The sequence below is a fragment of the Symphalangus syndactylus genome, chromosome 14, assembly GCF_028878055.3.
Source record: "Symphalangus syndactylus isolate Jambi chromosome 14, NHGRI_mSymSyn1-v2.1_pri, whole genome shotgun sequence".
Lineage (NCBI taxonomy): Eukaryota > Metazoa > Chordata > Mammalia > Primates > Hylobatidae > Symphalangus > Symphalangus syndactylus.
The window spans coordinates 68,782,003-68,794,032 of NC_072436.2; the positions used below are offsets into that span (position 1 = coordinate 68,782,003).

Below are 12,030 nucleotides of genomic sequence, written 5' to 3' on the forward strand. Positions count from 1 at the left end.
GGATGGAGGCAGCCAGGGGAAGCCAGGCCCTAAAGATCCCCTCCCAGGCCAACCATGGCCGCACTCAGACTGTGAAGAAATGGGTCAAGGAGGGATTGACCAAATCTCAAGGGACCCACTGGCTCCTCTGGGATATCCACGTTGTCCCTGGGGTTAGGGCTATCTGGAGTTCAAGGACTCTGGGGCCCAAGGGTCAAGGTCCTACCTGCTCGATGTCTGGCTGCAGGGGGCTGTAGAGGGGCCGTGACTCCACGTGCTCTGGGACCAGGCCCTGCTGCTGAAGCACGTGCAGAGCCAGACGCTCCTCCACTGGGCCCAGGTGTGGGTTTGGGATCCTGCCAGCTTCTGCCCCAGAGAGAAGACAAAAAAAGTTGCAGGAGCTGGGGAAGCGAGAGATAATGGGCCTGCCCAGTGAACAGGCTGAGCAGGGCTGCCTGAGAGTCATAAGAAGCCCCTAACCCCCACAGCCTCACCCCCAGCACAGATGCACTTGTTCTGGTCCTCATGTCTCACTTTCGATAGGGGAAATCTTGCTGTCCACTAGCTCCAGGCTTAAAATCCAGATTCCCCATGGCCATCATTTCTACCAAGCCTTTTCTATAAAGTTTTTCTTCCTATTTTCCACCATACAAATCCTCCTGTCTCCAAAGCCCACTTCTTCCAGGAAGCCCTCCCTGACTGCTCCCAACTCTAAGCCTCAGCAACCTTTATCCCTAGATCTGGCATCTTAGTGCTGTTAGTATTATGCTCTCGTTCATGTAAGTTGTTCTATTAGTAGCAATAGCTAAAATAATAGCAGTAACAGCAAACATTTCTAGAGCAGGAACCATGTGCCAGGCACTATTCTTCAAGCTATTAACATATTTAATCTTCATGAGGATCCTAGAAGCTGAGTGCTGTTATTATCCCCATTTTATAGATGAGAAATTTGAGGCACAGAGAAGCCACACAACTAGCAGCAGGGCAGCTGAGATCACATGCTCACTTAGGAAAGGTGTGTGACTAGGCATGAACATCCCTTCCTGCCCCCTAGGTGCGTCCCAGGTACAGCTCCTCCCTGCTAGGGGATGGGTCAAAAACTGGTGCTACAGGTGGGGAGAAGATATGGGGTATTCCTGACCCAGAGAAGCGTGGCTGACCATCCAACAACATGAACTTGGAACCCACTATCTCAAAGGCCTTGGCTTGGGGAGCCGATGGTGGACACACACATCTGTACATGTACCCAGGTGTGCTCATGCACACCTATATATACACACACATGTGTTCACCCATCAGACCTACCCTGCCCATTTCAGTAGGGGCCTCAGAGGAAGAGGCATGCACCTCAGAAGGCACACAGGGCCAGGAACCTGGCTCTGCCTCTAGCTGATTGGGTGACATTGTGCAGGTCATTCACCACTCTTGGTCTTACCAGCCTCATCTGTAAAAGCAGGCAGATGCTGGGCCTCACCATCTCTAGCTTTCTGGCTTTTGTTTCCTATGACTTTATGACCATGAGCCATGGCCCTGCGCTAAAGTTGCTCACAGACTCGTAGAAGGAAATGAGACTCCCCCGAAAACAGATGCACATTCTATGGGAAAACGGAATGAAGGGGGGTGGGGCGGGGGGCGCCTTATGGCCGAGCCTGGCTCAGCCATGACCTGGGAGAGTCAGGAAAACAGAATGAGAAGGAGGAGGGGTTGGGGGATGGGGGCATCAAAGCCATCATTTCCCTTTTATAACCTTGGCACCAGCTCTGACATCAAACATCTCTGCAGCAACCAGGAGGCGAGGGGCCAGCTGGGCCTGTAAACACCTCTGGGGAGTCTGAGCTGCTCTGAGTGGGTGATGCAGGCCTGCGGGCATCTCAGACACACGGAGAGCACGTGGTGGGATTCTCAGCCAGGAGTGCTGGGCAGGACCCAGGGCAGGGTGGGGGCACTACAAGGCCTGCCTGCCTTGGGATCCTTTAGATGCAAGGGCTGTGAGTGGGCAGCTTGGAAGGTACCATCAGGGTCAAGCTGCCAGGCTGGTGCAATTCAAGTAGAAAACTGTTTCTGAGAAGTGGACTGTACCCTAAACTCCAACCAGAGTCAGACCAGCCAATGCCAGAAAGAGACTGAGCCTAACTCTGACCCTGACACTGGCTTCAGACTCACCTCTGATCCTGCCCTCAGATGGGCCCCAACCTGGCCTTGGACTGCACTCTGACCCTGGCTGTGCCCTGACCTCTAATTTTCACAGTGGCATCACAGGTCAGTACTGGTCCTCAAAGTACCAAGTGCAAGTGGAGCCCATCTGTGCTGCCCTGGAGAGACCCATGCCCACAGCCTGCTGATGTGGGTTATGTCCGCTTGGGTCTTTTATGGCAGCAGAGTGTCTTATGACAGAGGGAGGAATACAGCGAGAGCCCACCATGGTTTGGGGTCATGTGGCAGCTCACCTATCTCTTCAATGGAGTATTCTTTATCCTGAAACATCACATGGTCTGTCCGATACACAGGTGCCTTGACTCTACGCTGCTGGCAGAAGAGGTGGAGGAGCTGGGAGGGGCGGAGCTGGTCCCGCCACTGGTTCGGTCCAGAGCTGAGGAGCAAGCACAAGACATAGATGAGATGCTTCAAGGACACTCATGAGGGCAGAAGGGCATGCAGGGACTGGTGTACCCCATGCACAGCATTGCCCACCCCTTTCTTTTACAGTGGGTGTCCCATCTGATCGCTCACCATGACTGGGCATCCCCATTTTACAAATGGAGAAATGGAGGCTCAGAGAGAAAAGGACTCGTTTAAGTATGGAATTGCAACTTAAATGTTTTCAATTTCCAGAGTTAGAGAATCAGACCCAGAGAAGACTCGAGAGGGTGGGAAGAGGGGTGCAGTCCTCACATGCATTCCCCTGACATAAACCATCACAAAATTCCCCTTTGGGCCCAGTTGCAGCACACATGTCCTCCCATCTATTTTCCCTGCTTCTTTCCTGCCTTCCTTCCCTCTCTCCCTTTCCAGGTACCTAGCCCTCTCTAGGCCTTATACGTGCATTACAGATAACTGGATTCTAACAATGTGATGAGCCAGGTTCTTGGTTCAAATCCTAATTCCACCACTTACAAGCAATAACATCTCTGGGCCTCAGTTTCTTCATCTGTGGAGTGGGGATAGGACTCCCACGGGACTCAATGAGAGAATGCCTAGGAAGTGCTAAGCCCGGGGCTGGCACACAGTAAGTGCTCAGTGGTGGTGTGCTGTCAGAGAAGACAGGGGTGGTGTTTTGTCAGAGAAGCGGCCAGCCAGCCCCCATCCACGTACACACAGTAGGTCTGTGGGAGTCCACAGCGAGCCCCAAACTTGGACAGCAGCCTGTTCTCCAGGTCGATGACCGTCTCACCGATCTTTTCGTCCTTGGAGAGGAGGTCATAGTCATAGAGAGTGATCTTCAGGTCCTTCTCCAGAGGCAGAGTGCAGGTCAGCTCGAACATCCTGCAAGAGGGGCAGATTCCCGATGTCAGCCAACACGGGGCATCCAAGGGACAGACAGGCAGGGCAGGACAAGAGCTCGAAACTACCCCAGGGAGTCTTCCTTCCTTGGGCCCCCTACAGCTTTTACAGGCCCAACCACCCACAGCACTGCTGTACTGGGCCTGAGTGTGTGTGTAGGGGGAGGGGGGACAGGACTTTCCCAAATAAACTGTGCTGGGCATAAGGCAAGTGCCTGCCTGATGGACTACAGACCGAAAGAATGAATTGGTAATGCACATTAAAACTGAAGCTTTGACCGTGACACCAGGAGACAACAGATGCAAGAGATGTGAAACTCCAGAGCCAGGGGCCAGAGCTTTGGAATTTACCAACAACTGGTACCTCCAGTCCAGGGAGGACTCCCGGTAAATTGGGGGACTCCAATTTACCGACGACTGGTACTCCAGAGCAAGGGGCCAGAGCTTTGGAATTTACCGATGACTGGAAACTCCAGGCCTGGACCTGCTTTCTAGACTCTTCACACCCACTTCTGGGATGGGATGGAGGGAGAATTTGTGAAAAGATTTCTTTGGCGAGAGCTCTTGCTGTATCTGAGACCTCCATCTACCATGGGTATCAAAGGGAGAGGTATTCTCCCTTCTCCCCCTAAAATGAGCTCCCTGCAGGTGGGAGACACAAGCCTGGCACCTAGTGCATGCTCAGGGAAACTTAAGCAACTTGTGGCATGGAGAAGGAGGGCAGGGGCCACATTTGGGAGGAGCTGCACTCTGGCCCATGCCTGGGCAAGGAACGCAAGGACTTCCTGGGAGGAGAAGAGACCACCATGAGGCTAGACTGGAACTGCTCTGAATCCTGCCCTGTGAGACCCCCAGAGGGTTGCAGCAGCGACAGATTGCAGAGTGGACCATCTGAGAACCAGGGGCTGGGGACAGCAGCTAAAGGCACGCAGCATCTGCCATATCCCAGAAAATACAGTGGGAGGGCTCACAGGGGGCTCTCTGAGGAACCTCTGGAAAGCACCCACAGGAGAATAAGTCGGCTTTCAACATCTGTGGTCCAGAGAGTACCCGGATGACAGCGGTGGTGGGCACATGAGACGGGCCCTCTCCCCAGCCCAGACACTGCAGGAGTCAGAACCTCAGAGGCCAGCCAGAGCAGGAAGGGAGAAACACTGGACCAGGAAGGGAGGAAGACAGGGCCCCTCCTTCCCTACACCACACACACACACACACACACACACACACGTATACATACACACATATACACACACCACACACATATGCAGACACATGGACACAGACATACACACACACAAATACGCACACAGACACACACATGCACATACGTGCACACATATACACACACGTACACACATACATACGTACACACACATACACACACACATACATGATGGACACACACACACATACCCACACCCACACACACATACACACAAATGCACATATACACACACCACACACATAGACACACAGACACAAACACACACACACACACACAAGTACACACACAAGCACATACACGCATACATATACAAATACACATACACATACATACAACACACATACATATACACACACCACACACATACACGGACACATGGACACAGAGACACATACACACACAAAATACACTCATGCCACACGCATAGACACACAGACACACAGACACACAGACACATACATACACCTACACACATATATACACACAAATACACATGCACACATACATACACACGCCACACACATACACACACACATACACATATACACACACATACACAGCATGCACATATGTGCACATATACACATATACATACACACACATACACACACACATACACATATACACACACATACACACACAGCTGCATCCAAAGAGGGGACACACTCCCCTAGAGCTATCAGGGAGCTCGGGATTCCATACAAATGGGCAGTGAGTTATGGCCTGAGACTGGGTTCATGAGTTAAAGTGGCTGAGCTCAATGTGGGCAGAAAAGTCACCTGCCTGTCAGTTTCCTCAGGGGAAAGCAGAAGCTAACGCCATGGAATACATGCTGAGAAAAACCACCTCATGCGTTGTGTTTGTCTGACACATGGGTTATAGAATGGAAGGGTTTCTGTTGTGATCTGAAGGAGGCTTGAAGCACCAGGCAGACCAGCTTGCCCAGGATTCGGGGGAGATGGGAAAACAGGCATGGGAGGGGTGTGTTCCTGCACTGGCTCCCCTATCTCCCCTGAGCCCTGACACGCCCCCACCCACTGTGGAACAGGCCCTGCCCACTGCCCCATCAGCATTAGCCTGAGGCCCTGCTCCAGCCCCTGGAGCTCGCCAGCCCCTGGAACTCATACAGAGTTCCTCTCTCCCACCTACCACTTCCCTCCAATCCCTGCTTGGTGGGGGCTCATCACTGGCCAGGGCTGATTCACCTTCAAAAGCTGCATTTCCCCAAGGAGACTGGGTCCTCACTGCAGGGTGAGTGACCACAACTAACTCAACAGACCCCGGTTTATAAGTGCAATATGTGACTTGATGACATCAGAACAGTAGGTGTCTTCTGCAGGTGCGAGAGAAATAGCTGCCACCCTCCCTCTGCATCCTCCCCTCTCTGGCCTAAATAAGCTCACATCCAAACAGCAATTCAGGATGCCTAGGGATTACTCCCATGTAATGGGCATTGATTCTTCCTTTCCTTGTTCTTAGATTCCAGGAATCATTTTACTATCTTGGGTCTACATTCTTCCTCTAGCTCTTGCTACAGACACATGTGGGACACTTACAGAGAATTAATTACTAAATGCAATGTCGTATAATAGATTGGATCCTGAGACATTAGTAAAAGGATATTAGTGGGAAAACTGACGAAATCCTTTAAAAAAAAAAAAAAAAGTCTAGTTTGGTTAATCGTAATGCACCAATGATGATTTCTTCATTTTGACAAATGTCCCGTGGTTAGGTAAGATGTTACCAGTGGGGGAAATTGAGTAAGGGGTATGTGGAAATTATGCGCTATCTCTGTAACTGTTTGGTAAATCTAAAATTATTCCAAAGTAAAAGTTTATCTTAAAAAAAAAAGAATTAGCAAATGCATCTTCTGAGCTTACATACAGATTTCTACTTTTTCTTTCTTTTCTTTTTTTTTTTTTTTTTTTTTTTTGAGACAGGGTTTTGCTCTGTCACCCAGGCTGGAGTGCAGTACTTTGATCACAGATCACTGTAAGCTCAAACTCCTAGGCTCAAGGGATCCTCCCACCTCAGCCTCCCAAGTATCTGAAACCACAGGCATGCACTACCATGCCTGGCTAAGTTTTTTTTTTTTTTGTAGAGATGGGGTCTTGCTATGTTGCCCAGACTGGTCTCAAACTCCTGAGCTCAAGTCATGTAGATTTCTGATCTTAGAGGTAATTGTTTAGTGTTTAACTAGGAGCTTCTGTTGGGATCAAGTCTTTAGCAGCTAAAGAAGGGCTAGCTGATGCTATGCCCCCATAGACATGCAAGATTTAAGGAACACAGTTCTGCTCCAAGAGATACGGACTTCACAGTGCCAGTCACATCTCCCCCACTAGACTGTGGGTTATCCTGTCTGGCTCCTCCACCCCAAGACCCAAGATGCCCCAATTTACTTTCCAAATACAGGCTCCAGCGTGCAGGGGATGTAGTTATCCTGGTCACTCACTGATTTCTTCCCTATGGAGATCTTGATGTAAGGATCACACTGGAGGAGGAGACAAAACACTTCTGTGAAAACACTTTCCCAACCTGTCTTTGGGGCTTCGTGAGTGCCTTGCCTCTGCATGGGATGAGGGAGCAGCCATCAGGAAGTTGAGATGTGGGCTGTGTCCTGCCAGGACAGGGCCCCCTCCCACACACCACACCACTCCACTTGGCCCCTGACATAGGCTTCTGGTCTTGGCTCCAGCTGTGGGAATGGGGCACCTGAGTCCTTCACACTCCCAATCTACTGCTCCATTGGGAGAGGCCAGGCCCTTATCAGAAACACAACAGTCTGCATCACACACATGATGAGGCCAGGCTGGGGTCCTCTCTGTGACCTCTGCTTAAGCATATGGAAAAGGAGAGGGGCGGTCAGCCTATGTCAGCCTAGGCTAACCCAGGGAGGTCTCCCCCCATGCTTCCTGGAAGCAGCAGCACCCCTCAGCCAGCGGCCCAGCAGCTGGGGCTGAAGAGTGCCCAGGGTTAGTCTGGCATCAGGAAGGCTTCAAGCATATAAACCAATCCGCCGGCCATGACCACCCTTGGAGGCCGTCAGTGGTGCCTAGGCTGAGAACTGCTCCATTCTGTCCCTTGAAAGGTGAGGCTACAGGGTGGGATACCAGGCCTCCACCCACCACCTGAAGGACACATGCTGGGCCTAAACCTGCCTCAGGAGACAAGAGGGGACCCTAGCCTTATGCCTGTAAAGGCAAATCAGGCCCCACCCCTGCCTCTCTTCTTTCCTCTTTCTTTCTCTTCCCAACATTACTCTGCCTCCCACCTCTGTCATCTCCCCATTACTCCAGACTCCTTTCCTCCTTCAAATCTCCCCTCTCTATCTCAGGCAATGACTAGGGAGAAACAGCTCAGGCACTTATCTTGGGCACAAAATGTAAGGAAGGGCCAAAATAGTTATTAAGATAAACAGTATTTTAATGAAATATTTTAAAAATTAAAATCAATGTCAATAGTCCATGATGAACAAAATATCAAAATTTTAAATAAAGACAGGGTGAGTGTTACCAGCATTCCCTTTTGCCTGGGGCTCTGCCATGACTAGGCATAGCAGTCACTAACCCTGCTCCTCTCCCCCATCACTCCTCCCCATTCACCATTGAGAGTCCCAACCTATACCTTCAGCCTTACTTATCTTTATGCTTTATTCTTGTTCTAGACACACATTAAGCAATTTTCTTTCAAACCTTTGCCTATGCTTTTGGCCCCTCTTAAAACACTATTTTCTTCTCCCTCCCAGCCTATCAAAATCTCATCTATCCTAAGAGTCCTGTTCCTTCCAGGAAGCCTTCCCCATTTTCCCAAAGTCCTGTACTGACATTGGCCATCCCTGACCTTCTAGAGCACTTGGTCCTTAACACAACTCCATCCAGGCACCTCTCGGTTTTGTGTGTTTGTCTATTTCCAAACCTACTATGAACTCCCTGAGGCAGAGTTTGTGAGCAGGTTCTATAGGCCACTTGTACCTAAGCCTGCTACTCTGGGGGAGGTGAGAGCTCTAGGAAAGTTACCTTCCCATTGGGGTCCTTGGGCTGCAGGCCAAATGCTCGGACAATGTAGATACGGACCAAGCACTCCTGGGGTCCCTGGGCGGCCAGCTGGTGGAATTGTCTTGGGGGCATAGGGATGGCTGGGTCTTCTGGGAGAGGATAAATTTTGAAGAGGCCCTGAAAAGAAGGAAGGGTTAATTTTCATTTTATCATCATTGTTGATATGGTTTGGCTGTGTCCCCACCCAAATCTCAACTTGAATTGTATCTCCCAGAATTCCCACATATTGTGGGAGGGACCCAGGAGGAGATAATTGAATCATGGGGGCCAGTCTTTCCCGTGCCATTCTCATGATAGTAAATAAGTATCATGAGATCTGATGGGTTTATCAGGTGTTTCTGCTTTTGCTTCCTCCTTATTTTCTCTTGCCACCACCGTGTAAGAACCGCCTTTCACCTCCTGCCATGATTCTGAGGCCTTGCCAGCCATGTGGAACTGTAAGTTCAAGTAAACTTCTTTTTCTTCCCAGTCTTGGGTATGTCTTCATCAGCAGTGTGAAAACAGACTAATACAGTAAATTGGTACCAGGAGTGGGGTGTTGCTGAAAAGATACCCAAAAATGTGGAAGCGACTTTGGAACTGGCTAACAGGCAGAGGTTGGAACAATTTGGAGGGCTCAGAAGAAGATGGGAAAATGTGGAAAACTATGGAACTTCCTAGAGACTTGTTGAATGGCTTTGCCCAAAATGCTGATAGCAATACGGACAATAAAATCCAGGCTGAGTTGGTCTCAGATAGAGATGGAGAACTTGTTGGGAACTGGAGCAAAGGTGACTCTTCTTATGTTTTAGCAAAGAGACTGGTGGCATTTTGCCTCTGCCCTAGAAATTTGTGGAACTTTGAACTGGAGAGGGATGATTTAGGGTATCTGGCAGAAGAAATTTCTAAGCAGCAAAGCATTCAAAAATTGACTTGGGTGCTGTTAAAAGTATTCTGTTTTAAAAGGGAAACAGAGCATAAAAATTCAGAAAATTTGCAGCCTGATGATGCAGAAGAAAAGAAAAACCCATTTTTTGAGAAGAAATTTAAGCCAGCTGCAGAAACTTGTATAAGTAGCAAGGAGCCTGATGTTAATCCCCAAGACCATGGGGAAAATGTCCCCAGGCCATGTCAGAGATCTTCACAGCAGCCCCTCCCATCACAGGCCCAGAAGCCCAGGAGGAAAAAGTGGTTTTGTGGGCCAGGCCCGGGGTCCCTGTGCTATGTGCAGCCCAGGGACTTGGTGCCCTGTGTCCCAGCTGCTCCAACCATGGCTGAAAGGGGCCAATGTACAGCTTGAGCTGTGGCTTCAGAGGGTGGAATCCCCAAGCCTTGGCAGCTTCCAAGTGGTATTGAGCCTGTGGGTACACGGAAGTCAAGAACTGAGGTTTGGGAACCTCCGCCCAGATTTCAGAAGATGTATGGAAACACCTGGATGCCCAGGCAAAAGTTTGCTGCAGGGGTGGGGCCCTTATGGAGAACCTCTGCTAGGGCAATGCAGAAGGGAAATGTGGGGTCTCTGATGCCCCACATCTGGGGCACTGCCTAGTAGAGCTGTGAGAAGAGGGCCACCTTCCTCCAGACCCTAGAATGGTAGATCCACTGACAGCTTGTCCCATGAACCTGGAAAAGCCTCAGACACTCAATGCCAGCCCGTGAAAGCAGCCAGGAGGGAGGCTGTACCCTGCAAAGCCACAGGGGCAGAGCTGCCCAAGACCATGGGAACCTACCTTTTGCATCCGCATGACCTAGATGTGAGACCTGGAGTCAAAGGAGATCATTTTGGAGCTTTAAAATTTGACTGTCCCACTGGATTTCAGACTTGCATGAGCCCTGTAACCTTTTGGTTTTGGCCAATTTCTCCCTTTTGGAATGGCTGTATTTACCTAATACCCGCACCCCCATTGTATCTAGGAAGTAACTAGCTTACTTTTGATATTACAGGCTCATAGGTGGAAGGGACTTGCCTTGTCTCAGATGAGACTTTGGACTGTGGACTTTTGGGTTAATGCCGAAATGAGTTAACTTCGGGGGACTCTAAGGAAGGCATAATTGGTTTTGAAATGTGAGAACATGAGATTTGGAGGGGCCAGGGGCAGAATGATATGGTTTGGCTGCATTCCCATGCAAATCTCAACTTGATTTCTATCTCCCAGAATTCCCACGTGTTGGAGGAGGGACCCAGGAGGAGGTAATTGAATCATGGGGGCCGGTCTTTCCCGTGCTATTCTCGTGGTGGTGAATAAATCTCACAAGATCTGATGGGTTTATCAGGGGATTCTGCTTTTGCTTCTTCCTCATTTTCTCTTGCTGCCACCATATAAGAACTGCCTTTCGCCTCCCGCCATGATTCTGAGGCCTTGCCAGCCATGTGGAACTCTAAGGTCAATTAAACCTCTTTTTCTTCCCAGTCTTGAGTGTGTCTTTATCAGCAGCGTGAAAACAGACTAAAAACAAATACAATTGTCACCGACACCATCACCATCACGACCACCACTCTCATCTCTACCAGAGTCACCACCACTGAGATCACCAAGCCCAACACCATCCCATCACCAGTCAGATTCTGCGTCAGCGGCATCACCATCACTACCCCCATTACCCACGTGGTCACCAACATCAGCACCAGGGTCACCAGTGTAGGTACAACCCCTCCCCTTCACTTATTGCTCCAACACCATAGTCTTAGGCCCACCTGGGTTAGGGACATGTCTTTGAGGATTTACCTTAAATTCGCCAATGACAGATGGATCTTCTGTCTCCTCCTGCGTCTTGCCCCGGTACAGCTTGAAGGTGTTACAAAAGTCAGACAGGCCGTCAAAGGCCTCCACATTCTCCAGCTGTGTGTCATAGACCTGCCACACATGGGGATTAGAGGAGGGGACAAGAGACAGAAAGAAAGTAGAACAACAGCAAAGGAAAGGAAACAAGAGAAGGAGGGGAAACATGACAGTGTGAGAGTGAATAAAGAGAGAGAAGGAAGAGAGAAGAAGAAAAGGAGGGAAGGTGACCAAAAACAAAATAAAGGAAAGAAGGCAAAGAAGAGAGCAGGGTTGGAGAGGTGGAGAGGTCACAGAGGGAGCCAGGAAGGAACAGAGGAGGAGATGGACAGAAAATTCCAGGGGAAGGGAGCAAAAGGAAAGATATTTGTTCAGCTCCATTAGGGAATAGGGTTTTCTGGTCAATCAAATATTTTAAGTACCTGAGAGTCATCAGAGACATGGGCAGTACATTTTTTAAAAGAACAAGATTATGAATGAGCAAAGGGTGGACTGACATTTTATTTGAAGAC

General features: G+C 49.7%; 1 protein-coding gene across 15 annotated transcripts in view; it reads right to left on the reverse strand.

Moving 5' to 3' along the window:
- Positions 1 to 12,030, reverse strand: part of DYSF (dysferlin) — a 232,381-nt gene that overhangs the window by 19,570 nt on the left and 200,781 nt on the right. For all 15 annotated transcript variants that reach the window (XM_055241803.2, XM_055241805.2, XM_055241799.2 and 12 more), the window contains 6 exons: positions 11,465 to 11,593; positions 8,721 to 8,876; positions 7,104 to 7,195; positions 3,292 to 3,462; positions 2,427 to 2,569; positions 206 to 345 (listed from right to left, as the gene is read on the reverse strand). In XM_055241803.2, the coding sequence (XP_055097778.1) occupies positions 206 to 345; positions 2,427 to 2,569; positions 3,292 to 3,462; positions 7,104 to 7,195; positions 8,721 to 8,876; positions 11,465 to 11,593 (831 nt within the window). The remainder of the gene's footprint in view (positions 1 to 205; positions 346 to 2,426; positions 2,570 to 3,291; positions 3,463 to 7,103; positions 7,196 to 8,720; positions 8,877 to 11,464; positions 11,594 to 12,030) is intronic.